Raw genomic sequence first — 21,867 nt, forward strand, 5'->3', positions numbered from 1 at the left:
CACACACACACACACACACACACACACAGAGTTCCCATCCATGTCATTCTAGACAGTCCACTAAGTAAAAGGTTATAGAGCCCTAAAGCTAGTTGCTAACATGATGCTGAACGCTGGACAAAGAGAATTTGCTGATGAATTATTCACCAAGAATCAAAGTGCTGTCAGACTGATACAGGATGATTGAAAAGTGACGAGGCAAAATCGGGGGCTTGTTAGGACTGGAAGGCAGACACTCCATATGAGATGGCTCCTTCCGTGCTGATGAAACAAGACTGGGACATAATGGCCCGATGCAGCAATGTCTGCAGAGAACTATTGGCATTCTGTCATACGCATAATGTGCTGACAATGTCTAGAATGCTGAGGAGTCAGTAGAGCCTGGTAGCAACTAAAAAAGGAAAAGAAACATGGCAGGAGCAGGACTTTTCTTTTGTGGGGGGTGAATGAGGAGGGGGATGACCTATTAGGGGCACTTGTTTGTCTGCTGGCTTGGAGTAGTCGTAAATGAGGTTGTCCTGTCAAAAGGTGTCTCACAGTCTACCAACCAGGCTAGGTCTTGCCCTTCCAGGGGAGATGACGCACCCACATAGCTTTGTAGAATCCACGGTAATAAGCTAAATGTCCCTTGGAGCAAAGTTTCTAGAAAATCTGCCTCTTCCTCTAGGGTTTGGTTTGCAAATGTTAAATGCATGAAATCCAGAGACCTGTGTAGAATGTGACTCAAATGTGAGGCAAAGAAAGTCAGAAGGCTGAAATTCAGCATTTGAGCTGTCATATTTTTCTAAAGAATGTCAAACAGGCTTAATGATAGGCCAAAATTATCCAGCTGAATCACCATTGCAAGTCACCCTTGGATAACCTCAAATAATAAATCAAGCAGGTGATCTTTTTCTGTTCCTCATTCTTGCCTTAATGGAAAACTCTGGGCAGAAAGGCATCCTACATTCATATACGTCCAAAGCTATCATCTTCCTATAATCAATGCCCAGAGGTGTCCAGACGTAGGATGTCACATTTACAGTAGACCATTCGGAGCAGAAAACCCTTGATCATCTTCCGCATCCACCAGCTGCCAACTGCGTGGGCCCACGACCAAATCACAGGCCCTTATTGCTCTTTATTTCACTGTATTATGAAGCTTCTTTGGAACTGTATGTACTGATGCCTGATATTAACTGAAGTCAAACCCTAAGAAATTAGGAATAATCATTCTTCTGTATAGGGCAGTGCTTATTTGAAAGCAGGATTCTATAGAAGGTAGACAGTCCTACTATGGAACCCTTTATGGGGTAATAGTTAATCTTTTGAAATGAGCATTGCTTGGAAAAGTATAAGATGAGCATCAATATCATCCTCTAAAAGGACACGATGTACCAAATCAAGACAGGAAGTCTGTGGGTGAAGCAGTGTTCATAATAAGATTCTTTCGATTGATTCCATGGTAGATAAGCCCCATCCCACTACAAGCTCAAGCTCCAGGGTGAAACAAGCTTCCCTCTCTCCTCTTGAACATGGAGAAAAGGGGTGAAGAGGTAGGATATTTTTAAATTTGAGAAAAGATATGTAACTTTCCTTATTTGTAAATAAATTTTAATTCAGAATTTTCTATTCTCTGTCATAAGCTAGAGAGGGGAGACCAGCCTTAGACAAATAAATTATTAAACTTCTTGTGTAAAGGCACTTCTGTTACGTTTTAATTTTTGTCAACCCAAATGTGCCTTAAGTAATTTAACATAGTCGTTCAATTTCCATGAAGACCTATCATTAAGTTGACAAACCCCATTATTAAATCGAGAGCACGTGTTTCCATCTATGGCACCTTAGAATCAAGGAAATAGGTCATTAAACTTGTCCAATACTAGATATACAATTTCAGGTTAGGAATGGTCTTTGAAGTTAATGTGGGCAGAAACCAAGGTCCATAGACTCTCACTCATGGGTGGGTCCTGAAAGTGGATCACAAGCATCCATGAGTATTGTGCATAAACATTTTCAAAATTAAAGTGGCATCATACTCTTAGAAGTTCTAATTCTTTGGTCAAATAGATCAGAAGGGATACCTATGGGGTTGAATAGGAAAAGGAAAATATATTAAGGTTAGTGAATGTGTAGTAAAACCTATTTGGTTTGAGAATTCAAAATGATGTAATTATTCAGTATATATTCTTGGAGAGAACTATTGGAGTATTGGTGGGGACAGGGTATGATAATATAAACTTGTAGAGGTGTGATCCTATGTCCCTAAAACAGACGAGTTTGTAAATCCAGAAAGTCTTGATGTTAGTAGACACAGCCTATTCTGAATTAGTAAATTTCAAAGCCTGTGTCTTAGTGATGTACTCAAAGACAGGTGGTTTCCTGGGAAAGGAGCTCCAGAGTCCTAAGACCCACAGAAGCTTCCTGGTCGAGGGCAAATCAAGTGAGGACAGAGCTTGACATCTGGCAGCTAATGACCTGCAGGCCAGAAGGTCACGTGACCATGACCTCTGTGTCTTCCCAACATTTCTGAACAGGGGTTGGAGAGGTGGGTGTGGGAACAATGAGTTGAGCACAAAGGGAACACAGTGAGCCTGCAAGCTCAGTTCTGGGCCTTTTTGGGTTCTGCTGACCTGCTAGCACTCGCCCATCACTGTGGTAATAGCCAGCACAGGTGCGCCTGCTTGCACCTCTCCACCAGCCCCTCCTGTCTCCGCCTGGGACGGGGCCCGGCCAGGGGTGGTAGAGCTCAGCTGTTCTCCCTGTCCCCTTCTGCTCTCAGTGAACGTGGAGCCTGCCTCAGGTGGTTGAATCGGTACACTGTTGGTTCAGTGCTTTTATTGTAAGGTCTGTACCTTCAAGGTTTCCTTCTCCTTTTCTATCCGCTGCTGTTCTAGATGTAGCTTCACAAGTGCTGACTCTTTGGCAGAGATTTCCTCTTTCAGCTGATCCACCTGATGGGTCATAATCTTTAATTTTCTCTTCATTTCTGTTATTTCATCCTGAAAATATGAAAGGAAAAATAAAATTAAGTTGAAAGTGAATTAAACAGACATTCCCCACCCCATGGAAGTGCGACACATATTCAAGAGCTCTGAAGGCAGGCTTGTGCAAAACAATGGTCGCTTGACCAATGATGACTGAGCTGGTCCTTTGAATCCTACATCCACTGATCTCCAAGTACTTGATAGCGTTAACTCAAAATACTCCCATGAGCGCTAGACAAAGTATACATAATGAATAAGCCACACACACAGCCCAAACACACACTTTACTCTTCCTTTTATAAGACAGGAATTGGAAACACAACAAATATTAGAACCAAAAGATCACAAAACAAAACCCTGCAATTAAGTGACAAGAGTGGGCTGGTCTAGACTGCTCCCCTCCCAGTCTTGGTAGCTGTTACCAGTTTAAAAAGTTAGAAATGAATGTGACAATGGCAATTCTACATCTTAATTAAAAGAAGGGCCATGATGTTCACCTATCAAGGTGTGTCATTTCAACTTCACACACTCTGCTAGTTTTGCATAAATTGATCTTCTCTTCCAGATGAATTCCACAAGATTTCTTCCTTGATCGATTTTAAATTCTGGTTAAGATAGCAGAAACTCCTTGAAACCCAGGGAGGGGAGGAAAGGAATCAAAATGTCAAGGTATAAATGTGTTCTTTACCTGAGCCTCAACAAGATTCTTGCTATAGAGATTCCTGTCTGACCTCACAGCTTCATACAGGTTCTGTTGCTGTTTTAATTTAGTCTCTGATTCAGCAATTTTTTTCCTGTAGTCAAAAATCTGCATTTCACGGATTTTTATGTCTTCCATGTTCATGAGGACCTGGAGGAGAAAGAAATAGAAGGAAATGGTTAAGTAGCCCAGCTGTGGTTATCGTTTCGGGACAAATGGATTTTCATCTAAAGGCAGTTAGTGGACAAACCAGCCACCAGAAAATGTGACCATGGCTGTCATCACAACAGTACAATATAGAAATTCAGCCCATCTGATTAGGGCAAACATGCATTTTATCTCAAGAGCTCTGCTCTAGCACGAAGGCTTAACATAGTTATTTTGTGATCACAAGAGGGAAAAAGAAAGAAATGCTTTCAATTCTGAAAAATCTGTCTTGACCACCTCACCCACCAAAAAAGGAAAGAAAAGGCACAGGCTTAAATAGACCTTAATACAGGGCACGAAGAAAGATAAGTGATAACTAAGCCGCTGGGCACACTCGAGGCTTTATGAAGTTGACCACCAGAAAAAGTGGCCTTTGAATGCTGATAGGCATCAAATGCTGTCTTGCCAATGTCAAACTCACTCCATCCGGGAACCTCAAAGGACTTCATAAAAATGCATTCCATTGTGCACAAAACACTTCCAGGGAAGATGAGATGCAGGAATAACAGCCTCTTTTCTGCAACTATAGAAACCTACGCAGGAAATTCAACCGCGAGCCAATCCCTCTCAGCCAGCGATCTGTACAATTACACAATCGTGACTCACAGCTGCAGTGGCCACAGAAATTGATTTTTTAAGGACAAACGTCTTTTAAAATTCCTTTAGAAGAAAAATTTTAGTGTGGAAAACTGATGCAATCAGTTTTTCGTAGACCTCATACTTAAGTTCAGATGAGATTAAAGTTTAGTAAATGTCTTTCCAGCATATATTATTTTGTGCTATTTCTTCAAACTGGATCTACTGATTTGATATACTGGGTTATGTTACCTTTTATGTCACAAGCAGGCCAGCAGGGAAGTAGGGAGGTTCAGGTAGGGGGGTAGGCAGGGGGGCCAGAGGCTTAGCAGTAACAGAGTCTCTCTGGGGTCCCTCACAGCACCTGCAAATCTTCTCCCCCACTCTCGTTCGCTCTCTGCAATCTCTTCTCACAATCTCTAGTCCTGCCTCAGAGAGTGCCACTGCCCGTGTGTCCCCTCCCTCTAAGCCCAGCTGAGCACGGCAGGAGTGCTAAACCACAGGTGTCATGCAGGCCAGGCGAGGGGCAGGAAGGTGTAAAAAAGCCTGATTAACTCATTTAACGTACACATGTTTTTAAATTTACTTCTTTACATCTTTATAACATGTGCCATATTATGATTAAATGTATAAATGTGAAATAATTGTTTATTTTCTTTTCGTTATTTACTTGGACCATCCTTCTCCCTCCATCCCTGTCAACTCCTCACTGATTTTTAACCAGATTAACAATCTAGCCTGTGTACTTGTAGGTATTTCTTTGAATTTTACATATACTATTCAGGCCTATAAACATCATTATCATTATCACAGCTAATATTCTTTAGGTACTTTCTAGGTACCAGGCATTTTACATGTTATAACTCATTTAATTGTCACAAAAATCCTATGAGATGTATATTATTATCACCCAATATAACAAAAAGGAAACTTAGGTCAAAAGAATTAATATCATTTACAGCATTCAACTGGCAAATATACAGATACAGGGGTCAGCAGGATTTGGGGTTTTGTTTTTTATTTTTCAGCAAAATAGAAACTTCATAATATGGTACATATACACAGTAGAATACTATTTAGCTATATCAAAAAAATCTTGCAGGTGACAATACAGATGGAATGAAGGGGAAGATGCTCAGTGAAATAAGGAGAAAGGCGATGGCCAGATGATCTCACTCATACATGGAATATAAAGCAACCAAGCAAATGAACAGGTGAAACAAAACAAATCTTGAATTCTGACAATAGAACTGAGGCTGCCAGAGAGGGGAGCAAAGGATAGAGAAGTCTGATGATACCATGGAGGGTGTTAACAGGATGTGGCAACATCCCTTTGAAGAAGTGTGAACCTGTACTCTGAAAACAAACACAGGGTTGTTAACCAATGTTGCCTCCATAAAAATAAATAAATAAATAAATAAAAACAACCACCTCCAAAAAGTAATCTGCTCTCCTTTTTTTATTTCCTTTGCTTCTCACTGATCAATATCTTTGTAAAATCATGTGGAACAGCTTTAATCCATCCTGTGTCAGGGTGGTAGAATACCCTCCAGTGCGGGTAGACATGTAGGCACTGAGCTCTTCCCCTCTCAAGGGTGTTGCTTTGCTTCCATGTTTTTGCCACTCCCCACCATGCTGCAGGGAAAAATGTACATGTGCCCTCATACATTTGCACTTTCACCTCTTTTGGGTGAATTCCCCCAAGTGGAATACCTGACTTAAAGGACATATATATTTTAATCTTTAACAGACTTTGTAAGACTGCTTTCCAGACTGACTCTAACACTTTACATATCCATATCACCAGATATCGCCTTCCTAAGAGCAAACTACACTAGCAGTGTCAGAATAAACTCTCCCTGGTCATAATGGATGATAAAAGCAATGTACTGTTGAATTTGGTTTGTGTTAGAATTTCATTTAGGATTCTGCATATTCACTAGTTATCTTGGTCTCTATCTTTCTTTTTAGCTCTATTCTAATAACAACATTTCTGCTAGTTTCACAAAGTTAATGGAGTATCTTTCTGTTCAGTCACTCCTTCATCCACCTCTTTATTCATTCCCTCAATAAACATGTACTCAGAACATGAATTAAGCAACTATTTCAGGCAGGCACTGCAAAAGCATTAGTGATATAAAGAAGAGTAAGACACATTTCCTATGCTCAAGTTTAGCTCCACAGAGTGATACCACTATAAGACAGATAATCCAAGAATGATACAACCAACAGACTGAGAGATTCACAGACTGTTATAGGAGAATTAGATACTGGCAGGCTAGTGGCTGGTCCTATACACTTTATCTAAGCAGTTAATATTTAGGATTTGCATAATTTCTGTTCCTTCTTATCCTTCAGCCATTCTAGCCAAGGACTCACTTTATACCCTAAACTCTTTCCTAGGCCTAGAATCTTCGTTTGTATCACTGCAGAAGTTATGGGTTATATCAGTAAGCCAATGCCAATCAATATTACCCCACCGAATACAAAGTCCATAAGCAGCTGCACTTTTGGTGTTCTGAGACCCAATTCCCATGAGTGTGTGAAGGTGTCCCCAAAGTAACAAGCTCAATTCTGACCCTGTGTACCCACAGGCTGAAGTCTCATTCTCCTAAGACCATCTCCACCTCAGATACCATCTGTAAGCCCAGGTTGACACCTGAGCTTCTGACCAACCGCACAACACACTGGAGGATCCCACACCAACCTTCCTCAGATTTCAGGTTCCCACTGGAGCCCAGATTATTATCTATGCTTCTGACTAACTGACTATAAATCAGAACTCACCCTCCTCAAGTTCAATTAATTTACTAGAATAGCACACAGAACTCAAGAAACTCAATAGATCACCAAATTATTGCCAAGGCTACAAAGGCTGCAAGTCAACAATGAGACAGAAGAGAGGCAGAAGGCAAGGTATGAAGCTTCCATGCCCTCTCCAGGATACCATTCTTTACATGTTTGCCAGTCCATAAGCTCTCTGAAACCCCTCCTTCTGGGTTTTAATGGAGTTTCACTACATAGGCATGATTCACTAACTCATTGATCATGGACAATAAAACGCAACTTCAAGCCCCCTCTCCCTCCCCAGGATGGAACTTGAAATTCCTTCTAACCTTCTAACCACTTGATAGGTTTCCCTGGAAACCAGTGGTTACCCTTAGGTGCTTTCCCCAAAGGTCATCTCATTAACCTCATTAACGTAACAATAGACAGTTTTAATCATTCTCAATAGTTAGGAAATTCCAAGTGTTTTGGGAGCACTGTAAGTCAGGAGCTGTGGGTGAAGACCAAAAATATGTGAGGATATTTTGTTCATTTGAGGGGCCAAATATATTTCCAATAAATCATAATTATCGCAGTAGTATTTTTTCTAAATTCACCAAAAAGTATGATATCCCCTGAGGATGATCTGAGTCTTCAAGTTTAAAGAAACTCAATTTTAAGGTCATCTTGGCATTGACGGAGCTAATTTTCAACTTTTTTGGTGCCTTCTACAGTTACTCTTTCTATTTCTCATCAAACCAAACCCTGATGTACACATTTTCTAAATAACTATTTCCATCAGTTTTGCAAATGCATGCAACTACAGTTGTACAAAGTGTGTACATATGTTTTTACTGCATTTCTACTACTAACTGTTATCATTCACTTGATATGGGGGAGAAATGGCATAAGTTAAGAATAGATACAGACTCAGTGGTGAAAAGCTTGGTTGAAGGATTTGGAGGCCTGGTCATGGCAAAATTAGAAAATCAGAAGCAAGGAGGTCTGAAAAACAGGCATGTAGATATATCTGCAATAAAAAGAAATCTCATTCCCTTCTCCATCATTTCTTTGATTCATATCTTTCAAATCCTTAAAAATGAACAGTAAGCTGCCTTTTAAGATACTACCACTGGTGATTAAAATGTTTAATTTGGGAATAAATGTGAAACCTAAGTATCCAATCCTGCATCTTTTATTTGACTTTTTTTTTTTTTTTTAAAGAGAAGCACTAAAATTTAGGCTTTCTATGGACATGACAACACCCTCTCTGGGGTTAGTGAAACGAACAGATTGAAAATACTTTGAACAGCATCATCAGCATTCAGAATATCAAGCCACACATCAAAGTAAAGGAAAAATTTCTTGCTCAATTACTTTGAGAGATGCTATAACAAGAATACTCCTTTGCGTGGACAGAAAATGTCCCAGAGGAAGGATGCAACCTAGAACATTTCTTTTGGAGGCAACTGACAGGCCTATATATCTCTTATAAAATCAGTGTAGAGAGTCAAACCTGCTGTTGTATTTTTCAAGCTGGAAGCAGACAAAGCATCATGATGCCAAGAAGATCAAAGGAATGTCCATGTATGACAAGGAAATAAAAACAGGGATTGAAGCCAAGGGAAAAGATAACTTACAGAGCAATTTCATTCTAAGTGTTGGTACTCAATTTGTTTCGACGGAAATCATTCAAATTGATGTCACATAGAAGTGGGAATCCCAAAATGCATAAATTGTGTGGGGTGTTAAGAGAAAAACCTTTTATCAGCAAAAATGTCCCCTGTTAAAGATGGCATATCACAGGATGTGGGCTGGAGCTTAATTAATTGATTAGACTTTAGATACCTCACACCAACTTGGATGAGACAAATCACATCCAAATAGAGAAAGTTTTATTACAGTTAAAGAGTTGAAGACCCTAACTTTTGTAAGCTCATTTCAGACAAGCCCAGAAAATGCTTACAGTGCACTCTGAGGGCACAGTCCCAGTTTATAACCTACTCCTACCTTTCCTTTTTCTGTTAAAACAACCTGCCAATAGAAGTAAGAGTGAGATAAAAATCAATAACGCATGCTGAAAATCGCAGCATAGTCAAAACATCATATAGATAAGAAAGTGGGTCATTGAATTTGGAACCCTTTAACTTACATTTGATGAAATATCAGTACAATAAACTTCTCAAATAAGTTTTCTGACTCAATGTCAATGATTTGAATGCTGACAATGCCTTTACCTCAAAAATGGGATGAAAATCTCACAGTGAGAAAGAAATGTCCATGTGTCCAGGCACAGGAAATTTCAAATCTTCCCTATTTTTCTCACTTTTTTATTGTATTTTCTCTCTTAGATTTAGAGAGGCATGTTTCTATCTCATTTTTAATATATGATAACATAAGGAATGTGATCATGTCTACCTCATAGAACTAGTGTGAGAATTTAAATGAGAAAATAAATATTTGTACCATCATCTAACTACCTGACCTATAGTAACTTAATCATTTAAGAAATGTTATTATGTCATATTCTATAATACTGGTACTTAACAAATAAATTAGATTTTTCTGGGGGTCAAATTCTTTAGGAAAACCATGATCCACTGGACAATTCTTTTTATTATAACACAACAGGCTTATGATTTGTACATGTCCCCTTGAAGTCCCTCTCCAGGATTCTGCCCTATTAAAAATGCTTTACATGAAATTTCAAATTAATATCAGAAAAACAGGAGTTTTATTTCATTATGACGATACCTACTTAGTGGACAGTATTTCTTTAGTCACTTTTGCTTTTCTCACTAAGTCCTTGAAAGTACATATTATTCATTACTTGGAATCTCTGTCTAGGGGAGTTTTACCTGATACTGTAGAGGAAAATAAACTGAGCACTAAAACTTGCAGGTAAGAAACGATTGTGATAGTATACTTTCTGCCACATAAAGTGTCTGGCACGCTATTGCCAGTTGAGCATTTAGAATGAAAACCGCGAGCTCCTAAAATGAACTAAGTACGTGATAGTAAAATGGTTGGCAGATTTAATAATTAAGTAGGAATGGTTTTACTGGGTGTTTTTAAAGTTCTGAAAGAACAAATAAGGTGGCTCACAACTTATCACACCATTCCTGGTCCCTCTCAATTTATTTTAATAGTAAAATTTAGAATATGGCACAGGAAAAACCACAGCTCTGCACATTTCCCCACCGTCTCCACTCATCCACTTTTTCCGCTAATTCATCCTTGAGCAAGCGGGGTGTACTGGAGTCCCAAGAACAGCACTGTGGAGGGGGCTGCCTCAGATGGGGCTGGACTCCACGTGCAAATCTGCAGCTGAGTATACAGTGGCAGGGGGACCCAAGCCAGCTCCCACCCCTAGTTGTCGTCCTCTCGGGATTCAGAGGCACCCGGAGACCGCATGCTTCTCCCTGTGGCTCTGTGCTCATGAGGCAGAAGGAAAATCGTACGTAATTCCTGGCACACCCCCCTTCTGGGGATGACTGTCTTGGCCATACCTGCTAAATCACCCTCCTCAGAATGCACTGTGAGACCAGATGGCCTGTCTGCTTGGGGAAACAGTTGGCAAATAGAGGTGTCCCGCGGTCAGCTCCTGGGTCAGAGAGCCCTGAGGCAGGGAGAGATGGCAGGAGAGTCCTGGCACATATCTCTAGCTCTTCTCAGAGAGACTCTTTTCTGAAGCAAATTCAAGGGTCTGTGAGTTAAGGTTCAGGTAGATTTTCTCAATTCAACTTCGTGGGCTTTCAAATTCTCACCCATCCCCTTCTCTTCCATTTTAGCATTAACTTTCTGTCAGCTTTAGTGTTGGATGCTATTAAAACTTTCTATCTATGGCTACCATCTATTGGCATTTAATAAGAAGTTGATAATGGCTATACTAAAATGTCATTTTAAGGGAAAAACTGTATTGTTTACCAACAAATTTGTTAGGATCTTTGTGGAATACTTACAAAGCACTTGCTGTGTGCCAGACTGTTCTAAACATTTGCAAATATCACCTCATTCAATCCTTAGCCACCCCCTGACGTATGCTCCATCCTTTTCCTATGCACACAGATGAAAGTGCACTAAAACCATACAAATAATTTTACATTCCACTTTTATCACAGCTATGCTGTGAACATATTCCCCACTGAAACATTTTTTCAAGCACCTGATTTTCATGGCTACCTAATACTTTATGAAATAAATGTAGCAAATTTTTAAAAGAATAGTGTTTTATTAAAAAATTGCATGTCTTATTTTTCCATAGATTCAATCTCTACAAAAGAAATTATTGGGCACAAGGATAAAACCAAAATGTTTACTCAATTTAGAACTAGATAAAAATATCAGTTTCTTAACATCTTCCCCAACCCACATTAATCAATTCCCTATAAATAGAATGCATGGGAAGAAATTTTGTTTGTCCAAATGGTGTATGTGTGCATGGTGTGTGAGTGTGTGAGAGCGAGCGAGGGCGACTCAGTAAAGAAAGAAAGAAATATGGGGAGGGGACCAGAAATACAGGGGGGGGGGCAGAAATAGGGGGAAGGGACCAAAATACACACCTGCCCTTAATCAAAAGTCAAGAGGTGAAACAAGTTGCTAGAGGAACTGATATATGCTGTCAGGCATTAGATTAGAGATAGAAAGACTGTAGTTGATAAATTGCATTTTAAGAACTTATGCCTAAATTATTTAGGTGAGCCATTATATAATCTAGTGAATTAAACATCAGAAATTGTGAAAAGCAGTGAACAGCAACACTAGGTACCAGTATCTCTCTTTTGCCAGGCAGCAGAGAAATGCACAATCGTATGTTAAAAGCAGCGGCAGCTGCTTTGTGCCTTTCATCATCTTTCATTTACACAGACACTTGTAGGATGCTGCTACTGATCAGAACTCTGGAAATAAAGAAATGAATGAGCGTGCTCCTGCTTCCCAAAGCTCCTGTAAAGGAAGGAAAACAAATCTGCAAATAAGAAAACCACACGTGCTGGTGACAAACGCCATTGCTGAGATAACTAACGCGCCGAGGAGGAAAGAGAGCAGCTCCGCCGAGGAAGACAGAGATGAAGGATGAACAGGACTCTTCGCCCAGAGAAGGGGAGCGAGGACTCCCTTTCCGGGGAGAACAAAGGGCGTGGATTCTGTCCCGCAGAGGAGAGCATATCAATGACTGTGCTGGAGTGGGTCACAGGTGGACCCCAGAACGAGGATTCCCTCCACCCACAGGAAGAGCAGGTAGGACACTGGCTTCCCTGGGCTAGTTCTCCAGCCCTGAACAGTCTCACATCCCTCTTCTTCCCACTGCCCTGTGCACATGATTTCCTATACATGCTGGGATGAAAAATCTTTTAAGATGCCTCAGCTCAGGTTGCAAAGAGGGGACAGAGGTTTGCTAAGCCTGAAGTGATAATTCCATTGGAACTTTTTGTAACTATTAGCGCTGCCAGCATAATGGCAGCCAGGAGGAGAGAAAAGCTGATTGCTAGTAAGGAGAAAGAGTATCCTGCGACAGCCTGTACACTCAGGCGGATCACTGCCTCACTACAGGGCCCTCCCTTACAAGGGCCAGACTCCTGCCCAGGCTGCCCATCTGACTTGTTTTGCCGATATAGCACGAGTGGACAGGCCCTTGCCAGCAGCTCTGAGATCATCAGAAGGTCTACTGTTCCCTCTGTAACTGGCCAGACCATCCCAACAGAATCAGCCTGGAGTGAAGAGGACGTGAAGCAGGGCAGCAGCTGACCTTCGGAGGCCAATAATGTGAGCAAAACTAAACAGAGCTCTATGGCTATGAGCCACTGAGATGTAGGGGTCATACATTACAGGGGAAGCTGACCGACACGGAGGTTAAGAGGCTAACCTAAGCTGAAGAACAGGAGTGCCTGGACTGACCACCAGTCCTCTCAGAGTCGGTAAATCCATCAGTGGAGATTCTAAGATGGTTAAATGGGAAGAGGAATGGGTCTCATTCCAAGGGCTCCCTATCAGTATCAGGGACAGGGGTGTCACTTGAAGAGCGTGGACAAGGCAGAGCAGGACTGAGCATATGCACCAGTGCACCTCCAAATGCATCTTCTGAAAACCTGCTCAGCATTTATTTCATCTCAGTGGGAAGAAGCTGATTTCCTACCAGTAAGGGTGTTTCCCCTTTTTGCTTATATCTCACATGCCAGCTATCCCTTTCTCATCATCAATCATCATTGAGATTCCTCTCCAAAGCAAAACAAAGACGCAAGAGCACTGGTAAGCACTGGAGAACTCACCGCTGGCTTCATTGAGGGGACGGCACAGAGGGCTTATGCTGCACGGCAGACCGCATGATGAGGGGAGCAGAAATTTGCCCCCCGTCACAGAAGTCATCTCTCTCCAGGGTGCTTCTCAGCCTCAGCTGAAATTGATTTCACAGGACTCTGCCCCATTCTGAAACTTCTGCTCTATGCCATCTGCAATGCACTCGAGAGCACTGATCTAACCATTTGTGACTAATGTAGGCTATGTGCTAAAATAAGTAGTCAAAGTCAAGTCCAAATCCCTGGGTCATCCTTAAAAAGACTGCCGTCTGCTCTCAAGCAGTTCACACGCAGCAGCGCCTGGAACTCAGCTACCCAGCCGGCGCATTTCCACCACTGGTGAGGTTTTAGGTGTGCAATCATTTGAAAATAAAAATGCTAAGACCCGTAGTGCCTGACACATTAATATGAAGTCATCCAATCGGTACTTTTCTCTTAACAATTAAAGCTGTAATCTTTGTTGTAAGGGACAGAAGTTTCAGTGACAGATGGGGGTGAGAACGAAAGGCTGAGAGGCGGTGACTCCAACCTGGATCCTGTGCAGTGGAGACACAGGAAAGAGGGAGAGCAAGAACTTGCCGAAGGGGCTCTGATGGGGAAACACAGTAACCCAAGTGAATCTCTTGTCTATTTCACAACATAACCCGGAGTCCACTTGGGCCTTTTGTTCTGTCAACACCATTCCTCTAAAATCTTCACGTGGAACACGGCTGAAATCTGAGGAGGTCTTCCTCTTTGCCATGATGTGAGACAATCACAGGAAGGGGCCTGTGTCCTGCCCACTGGGCCAGGGGTGGCTTACCTTTTGGGTAAGATCACTGGCTTCATTGATGTACCGATCTCGCTCCTTTTCCAGCTGAAAGATGATCTTTCTTTGCTTCTGAGCTTCATCTTTGTAGTTCTGAATTTCTTCCTCCAGGTTCCTTTTGGCTTGTTCATGGAGCTTTACCAGGTCTATCTGCTTCTGGGTCGCGTTGACCGCCTTAAGCATATTCTAAAATTAAGGACAAAAGAACAGCCACATTACTCAAAATGTTTGGGGATTTGGGGTTAAATTCACCCATAGTTTCATCCCTAAAATAATTTGATGCATTTTTTATGAGTCAAAATAATCATTCTTTACTGCTTTGTAAGAGCTTCTGTTAATTTTGCAGAAAGCACTTTAACATAGATCTAAATGTACTAAGCAAGCCCAACATCCCTAAGAAGTGGCTACTGTAATGCACCCAATTTAGTGGAGGACACAGACGGAGCGGTAGCAAGAGAAGCTACTTGTCTACAGGTTCATACAATAGGGGAGTTAGTGGCAGAGCCCAATTTGAATCCATGCTTTCCAACCTCTATCTAGGCTTTTCTTTTAAGTTTAGAACAATGAAATTTAATCACACAACATGGACTTTGACCAAAAAATAAAATGAAACCATCTTATTAAAACTTCAGTTGCCTAGAATTAACATCTGATTCAACAATTTCATTCCTGGGTAGATACCCAAAAGAATTGAATGTTCAACCTAATTCAACAAAACCTTGCTCAAATAAACAAGTATTACACTCATAAGGGCCAAGGGTGGAAGCAACCCAAGTGTCCATCAAGTGATGAAGAGAGAAACAACCATTACAGTGAAATATTATTCAGCCATACAAAAGCAATGAAGCATTGATACATGTTACAATATAGTTAGAGCTTGAAAATATTATTCTCCATGAAAGATGCCAGACATAAAAGGTCACATGTTATGAAATGCCAGTTATATAAATATATAAAATGGTCAAATCCACAGAATAGTAGTCACCAAGGGTAAAAAATGGCAACTGGAAAGTGGCAGCTTAACAGGTACAGAGCTTCCTTTCAGAGTGATAAGAATGTTCTGGAATAGATAGTGGTGATGCTGGCATGACATAGTGAACATACTAAATACCACTAATGGAAAATATTGCTACATGTATTTTACAACAATAAAAAAAATTAACCCGCTATATGTATTTTACAACAATAAAAAAAATTAACCCGGGCCCTCCCTGGTGGCGCAGCGGTTAAAGCCCAGCACTAAGAAGCTAAAGCCACTTCCGCATGAGTTCAATCCCCACCCAGAAGGTAACCCACATGGTGCGGCAGACCTCTCCTGACCCACCTGCTGCTCCCCTCAGCAGTGTATTTCTCAGTTGGCCTATTCTGCTCCCCACTCTGTCTCTGGTGAATCCTCTCACTCCCCCCTCCCCGCACCTCTGGCCTGTACCCCAGTTCTGTATGCATAAATAAATAAATCTTTCCCAAAAATTAACACAGTTTTTTAAAAAACAAAAGTGTATGTCTCAATTCCAAAGATTCTGATTTAGTGGGTCTGGATGAGCCCTAGGCATGCAAATATTTTTAAAATCCTGTACTCACAGCTTCTTATACTGAACTAGAAATGGCAGAAATTTGGGGGGAATTCATAGCCATACAACTCTAGCAGCCATGACTAAGAAAAAGGTCTCTCCGCTAGACACAAGTGAGTGATTAAGGTGGCCCTTCCCAGGAACTTTTGATACAGGGCCTTTAAATTTTTGCAACTCAAAAACTTGGGAGCTATTTGTGACATTCTCTGCATATGGGCTAGGAAACAGAGAACAGCAATCTTAACTGAAAGGATAAAGCAAAAACTCAGCAAGAAGTCTTCATGGTAGAGAGGGTTTGCTGTGACCCCCAAAATGCCTGGCCAACTTGCTATCATCGGTTCCTGAAGTCCAGCTAGATCCTTGGGCTCCATAGGGTAACTGCCCAAACCTCTAATCAAGACAGACCTGCAACCAGATCTGAAAGCCACTGGAATATAAACAGGTAAAAGGCACATTAAACCTCACTTGGGTGATGGAGTAGAAAATAGAAAAGGTCGACTCAATTTTCAAGTACTGAATTAAACATTTGCTCTATAAAAGATAAAGTCACTTCAACATGACACTGAAAGAACCAAAACATATTAACAGTGCTGCCTGTCAAAACTGTGTCACTCATTTATTTGATGAAGGTGGCATTTCATGTCAGAGGGAAAAGAATGTACTACTGATAAAGGCTGAGCACTTTACCTGCAGAGGACTGGCGCCGTGCCAGGAACTACAGACATAATGGCCAAGAAAGAAAAAAATACATATACCTGCCCTAAAGGAGGAGTTGACATTAGTCAAAGCAAACAAATAAATGTAAAAGTAATGTTGGTCTGCATGTCCTATACTGGCAAGGATTCTAGTAGTTGCTTACCAGTATATGTAAGATATAAATGGATTAAATAGTGTATGTATTCAAAATAAATGTGAAAAATCCAGATTCGATGACATTGCTTACATGTACCAATTTGCAGAATAAAGGAACAGTTTCTAGGATTATGAAAAAAAAAAAGGAACCCCCGCCAACCCCCGAAAAAAAGAAGGGAACCAACCCCCAATGGTTCCCTGAATAATCTCCAGTAAGCTAACAAGTAGCCCATTTTGTTAACATCTGTTCAATTTTGAGAAATCTAGAGAAATAACGAAAGTCAGAGTGAGTGAATCTGGGCTGTGTCTACTCTGATGAAGTGAAGCATCATAGGCCATCAGCCTGCTCTGAAGCAGCCTCTCCAGTGGAAGCCTGGTTTGTAGCTTTATCCTTCCTGGAGGAAATCTCTAAGCAGAAACATTTACCCTAAATACTTCAAAGCAGTTATCTCCTATGAATGACCATGCTCACTCATAAGGAATTCTCTGGAGGGGAGCAGGGAGAAGAAGAAATGTTGGGGGGAGGCGGAATCATTGAATAAAGGATCTCTAGACCTCATGTTCCCCAAACCCTCCTTGGATCTTGCACTACGTTGATCTTAATAACTGCCAGGGATTGGGAAAAGGAAAAAAAAAAGCCTCGAACAACTCTGAAAGCTGGAAGAAAGGTTAGGGACGCACTGTATCACCAACCAGCCATGCACACACCTAATACCACCTGGTTAAATTGTTATTAGTAGTCCCCTTTTTTCTGGATTAGCAAAAATTTCAGATTACAGGTATTAAATTCAGGAATTTGGATCAACAGCTTATGTTGCTGAATAATACACCAGCCACAAAAAGAGAACACTTTGAAATCCCCTGCTAGTTTCTATGATAATTCTCCAAAGTCGCTTTGTGCTCATAGGTGATAATGCAGTTTCAATTGAGGGCCTGTGAATGGTGGACCAGACAGCAGCCTAGAAGAAAACCCAGCACTATTATTTATTCTAATCCGCTTTTGTTTGCCTCAGAGTTTTTCTTCCCCATACAACCAGTTATAGACAGATAGTATTGCACTGAAGACAGACATCTGATTTACCATGTTACTGTAACAAACTCACCTTATTTAGTATGTCTCTTTCTCTCAGAAGCTCATCCATTGCTTTCTTATCAAGTTCTGCTTGTTTCTTTGAAGCCTCCACCTCTAAATAACCAGGGATAAAAATAATAAAAGTCAACCTAACAAAGAATCTGCCAGAGTGATACAAAAACTGCTTTTTCTATGTTTGCCTAGATCTATGAAACTAGTGTTTACTGAGTGTCACCTAATTTTCCTTATAATTCAGTGAGGCAGCTCTTCCTGTCCCACTAGAGAGATGAAAACTGAGGCTCTGAGAGTTTAGGTCCAGGCTAGAGGTCTGTGCAGACCTGAGGCCGGGTCCTCTGATTGCAAAAAAAATCCTTGCTCTTTCTGAATCATTTTTATTATACAAGTAACTAAAGATACAGAAAGAAATTAGAGATATAAGTAAACAAAAGGGAGAAAAGATTAAATCTTCCAGAATCTATTTAGGACTTTGATAAGTCTCTTTCAAGACTATTTAACATGCAAAGTACAAGTTACACACACACACACACATTCCTATACTTCTACATCAAAAGGAAATCAGACTGTACTGTTTTATAGCTTGCTTTTGTAATTAACAAACATAATAAATTTCACCGTATAAAAATGGCTAATTTAGACAATCCCCCATTTAACATTCAAGCCACTTCCTTTTTCTTTTCCTTTTGTGAAAGTATAAGCAATAATCCTGTGAAAATTCTTATTCATTTACACCTTCAGAGGAGGAAATCCTGCATCAAACGGGATTTTTGTTTTAAAGACATTTCTCTGCTGTGGCCAAATGTCTCTTCAGAAAATTAATAGCATTTAAATTCATACCTAAACCACCCCAGGTATTATCCTTCACCCTGATCTTTGACAACCTGATATTTTTTAAACCAATATGTCTATATTTAATTTACATTTCTTTGATTAATAGTAGAGTTGACTACTTTTTCATGTTTAATGATCATTTTTTCTCCACAGGTCAATGTTGGTTAAAACAAGAATTCACTATATAGATAAGTGCTAACAGAAGAAAGAAACTAGAAGCCATATCATTTTTGCCCCACTGATTCTTGGTGATGATGTCTCAAATAATGTTAACTGGGTACATTCATTTTAATGTGTCCCCTACCTTCAATGGGATAAAAAGGGGCTAAAGCAAAAGGTGATGTAGAACCCAGAAACACTGACATTATTTATTCCCCCAATATTATAATACTGAGCAATACTTTGGGTTGAACATCATGGTGCCAATGAGTCCATTGAAAACAACTGCAGTAAGAAGGTTTAAGGTATCAAAATGAGGTCACATACCAGGCTGCATGTTATTTAACTGGTTTCATTTCACCTGGCTCGTGTTTGTACCCAAAGAGCCTTGAGTTGCCATATGGCATTATTTACCCATAAAAAGTGTACAAGTGTATAAAACATAGCATGGATGGATCTTGGGTTACCTCTCTCTAATCCCACTATCTGGTTTTTTAGGGTTTCCTTGTTCTGCTCCACATCAGCCTTTTGCTCTTCAATCTGCCTCAATTTCTTGTGGATTTGTTCCCTGACTTTGTTGAGCTTCCCAATGTCAAGACGCATCTGGTGGACTTCATCCTCTTTAGCCTGTCATTAGGGCGAGAGAGTTAACCAGTGAGATGACGCAAACCTGGCAGCACAAGGAAATTCTTCCTATATCCATGAAAAGTTCTTTTATGGGATTAGATCAAAATGCACACTAGATTTGAGAGCAATTGAAACACCCTTTTTAAATAAAATGTGTGGTTCTGTAAGCTATAAATAATGAAAAGACTGATCAAACCTGATGCCTTAAGGTACCATTGAATCAAACAAGAATACTGAGTTGTAGGTAGCATAAATGTGTGAGGTTTGTATGCCAATGTTTGATTCCATTAGCAATTGTCATAGCCTCACACAGTGAACTCTCAGAAGGTTAACATGCTAAAAATAGTCAGACACTCTCTCGGTCCCAGGAGGCTGCTGCAGGGCAATTACATACCCCTGAGAAAAGAGTCCTCCTTCCCCATGGAATATGAGCCCATAGATGGACATACGGGCCTGTGGACCGGGCAACATTAATATTAGCAAGTGTATGAGATGGCAAAAGGCACCAGAACAAAAATTCTAGCAAAGGAAAGCACTTAATTTTTTGTCTGTGGACTTCAAGTTGTATACATTTATTCAAATCACGATTTTAAAGTTTTGCCACTCATAGAAATTACTGGGAAAGCAACTAATCATTTTTCTGATATTAAAGGTTCGTGATTATCCTCAGCTTTTGATAGGGAAGAGACTGAATTTAACTGGACATGCTATTTTCAAAGTATTACTAAAGGCAGAGCCCCTTAGGCTCAGACTCTGGTAACAAAAGTATTCATCCCCCAAGGTGCCCCACTCATGTCATCAAAGGAGAGAATGAATGAGTGGCATATGTATTTTTACTTTAATTTCACCTCAGGGCATAAAATATTGTTTTGTCTTAAGCAGTCGTTTGGTTTCTGTTCCAACTCGTGGCATTCTCATAAAGAATGGTTTCAAATCAAAGCACGCTAGACTGCTCGAAATGTTCCTGACAGGGGCCAAATTACTTGGCCTAAGGTCCCTTTTGAGTCTAAGATGTTCTAACTCAGTAGTTATTTAGCCACACTCCATGGTCAGACTATAGAAAAATCCCAAAAACTCCCTCATACAGCATGCAAAATAAGATACAAGATGTGTAAATAAATGTGTATGTGAGTGCTCAAATCTCTGCATTATTCTTGATCGGTCATTCATTTTATCCTCAGTATCCTAATACACTCAAATAGAGTTTACGGATTTTTCAGAGTTAAAATGACAACCATAAAGCTGCTCTGTTAAAAATATAGGCACACGATGTATATCCAAGTATAAAACCAAACTTAATTTGCCAGCACTCTTCCAGGAGGACAAAGAAAAGAACAGATTGTCTTGAAAATGTAGACTGGACAGAGTGACGTGAAGACCCAAAAGTACTGTTCACTCCCACCCCTCCCCTCTCACCTTCTCCATGCAAGCTTCACCACTCACTCATATAAATGGTTTCTACCTCTGGGCAAGGGGTTACTTGCAAGGTTAAATTACAGAGGCAAACCTCTGAGCTCATTTTGGAAAGCATTTGCATAATCACATAATCAATAATCAGGTTTGCAATTTTATGAGTAAGAATGGAAGTTGTCAAACTGTGCTTCTGGGCATAAAGCAATGGCACAGGCTTGCGCCTGCTTCTGCTGCACCAACCCACTAGGGTTAGCCAACCAAGAGCCCCACCACCCAGGTAAACCTCTCTTAGCAGGAAAGGAGGGAGGAGCACTAGTGGACAGACATGTCATTGGGTGTTTACTTTGAGCTCCAACGCCTTCTGCTGGTTTTCCTGGGATAGCTGCTCACAAACCAGACTGTGTTGCTCATTCTCTTGTTGAAGTTTAGAATTTCTCATCTGAAACTGCTCCAGTTCCTTTGCAGCTCTCTCATTCAGTATCTGAAAGTGCAGAACGAGCTGGTTAATGCTTTTTAATCTGATTGCAATATCTGCATGTCCACATGCCCTAAAAGCTCCTGGGGCAAAAACAGCAACCACACTTCCCTTTGTCTTGGTAGACATTGTTCTTTCTCCCCTCTGACAGCACTCAGGCACTCAAGCATGATGAATGTTGAATGGCTGAGGCAAATGACGCCTTCTAATGAATAACACAGGAAGTATAATTTTTTTTTTAATCTGAGAGCCTTGGGAAGTCTTGTTCACAGGTGGTGGATAAATATTTTAATGCCTGTTTGCTGCTTGGCAGGCTTTGCGAAGGCAACAATTGCTGTAATCATTGTAAATGAACCAGAGATTCAAACGGGTTTTATCAGCTATGGGGCTTGGGAACTACAGCTTCAGAAGCAAATCCTGCATTAACATGCCAGCCACACTTCGCGGGCAGAACCGCTCACTACTGTCGACACAGAAACAATTCCCTCTTAATCCAACATAAGTCAAACCACAGAACAGCAACGGGATGATGG

At 40.7% G+C, this 21,867-nt stretch overlaps 1 protein-coding gene across 1 annotated transcript in view; it reads right to left on the minus strand.

Moving 5' to 3' along the window:
* CFAP58 (cilia and flagella associated protein 58) overlaps positions 1-21,867 on the minus strand; it is a 79,091-nt gene that overhangs the window by 43,982 nt on the left and 13,242 nt on the right. The window contains exons 6-11 of the mRNA XM_004680999.1: positions 21,203-21,340; positions 19,287-19,446; positions 17,843-17,925; positions 14,311-14,502; positions 3,655-3,816; positions 2,835-2,981 (exon numbers count right to left, since the gene is read on the minus strand). Of these exons, the coding sequence (XP_004681056.1) occupies positions 2,835-2,981; positions 3,655-3,816; positions 14,311-14,502; positions 17,843-17,925; positions 19,287-19,446; positions 21,203-21,340 (882 nt within the window). The remainder of the gene's footprint in view (positions 1-2,834; positions 2,982-3,654; positions 3,817-14,310; positions 14,503-17,842; positions 17,926-19,286; positions 19,447-21,202; positions 21,341-21,867) is intronic.

Source organism: Condylura cristata, unplaced genomic scaffold, assembly GCF_000260355.1.
Source record: "Condylura cristata isolate star-nosed mole 26May11 unplaced genomic scaffold, ConCri1.0 scaffold00011, whole genome shotgun sequence".
In the NCBI taxonomy this organism is placed as follows: Eukaryota; Metazoa; Chordata; class Mammalia; order Eulipotyphla; family Talpidae; genus Condylura; species Condylura cristata.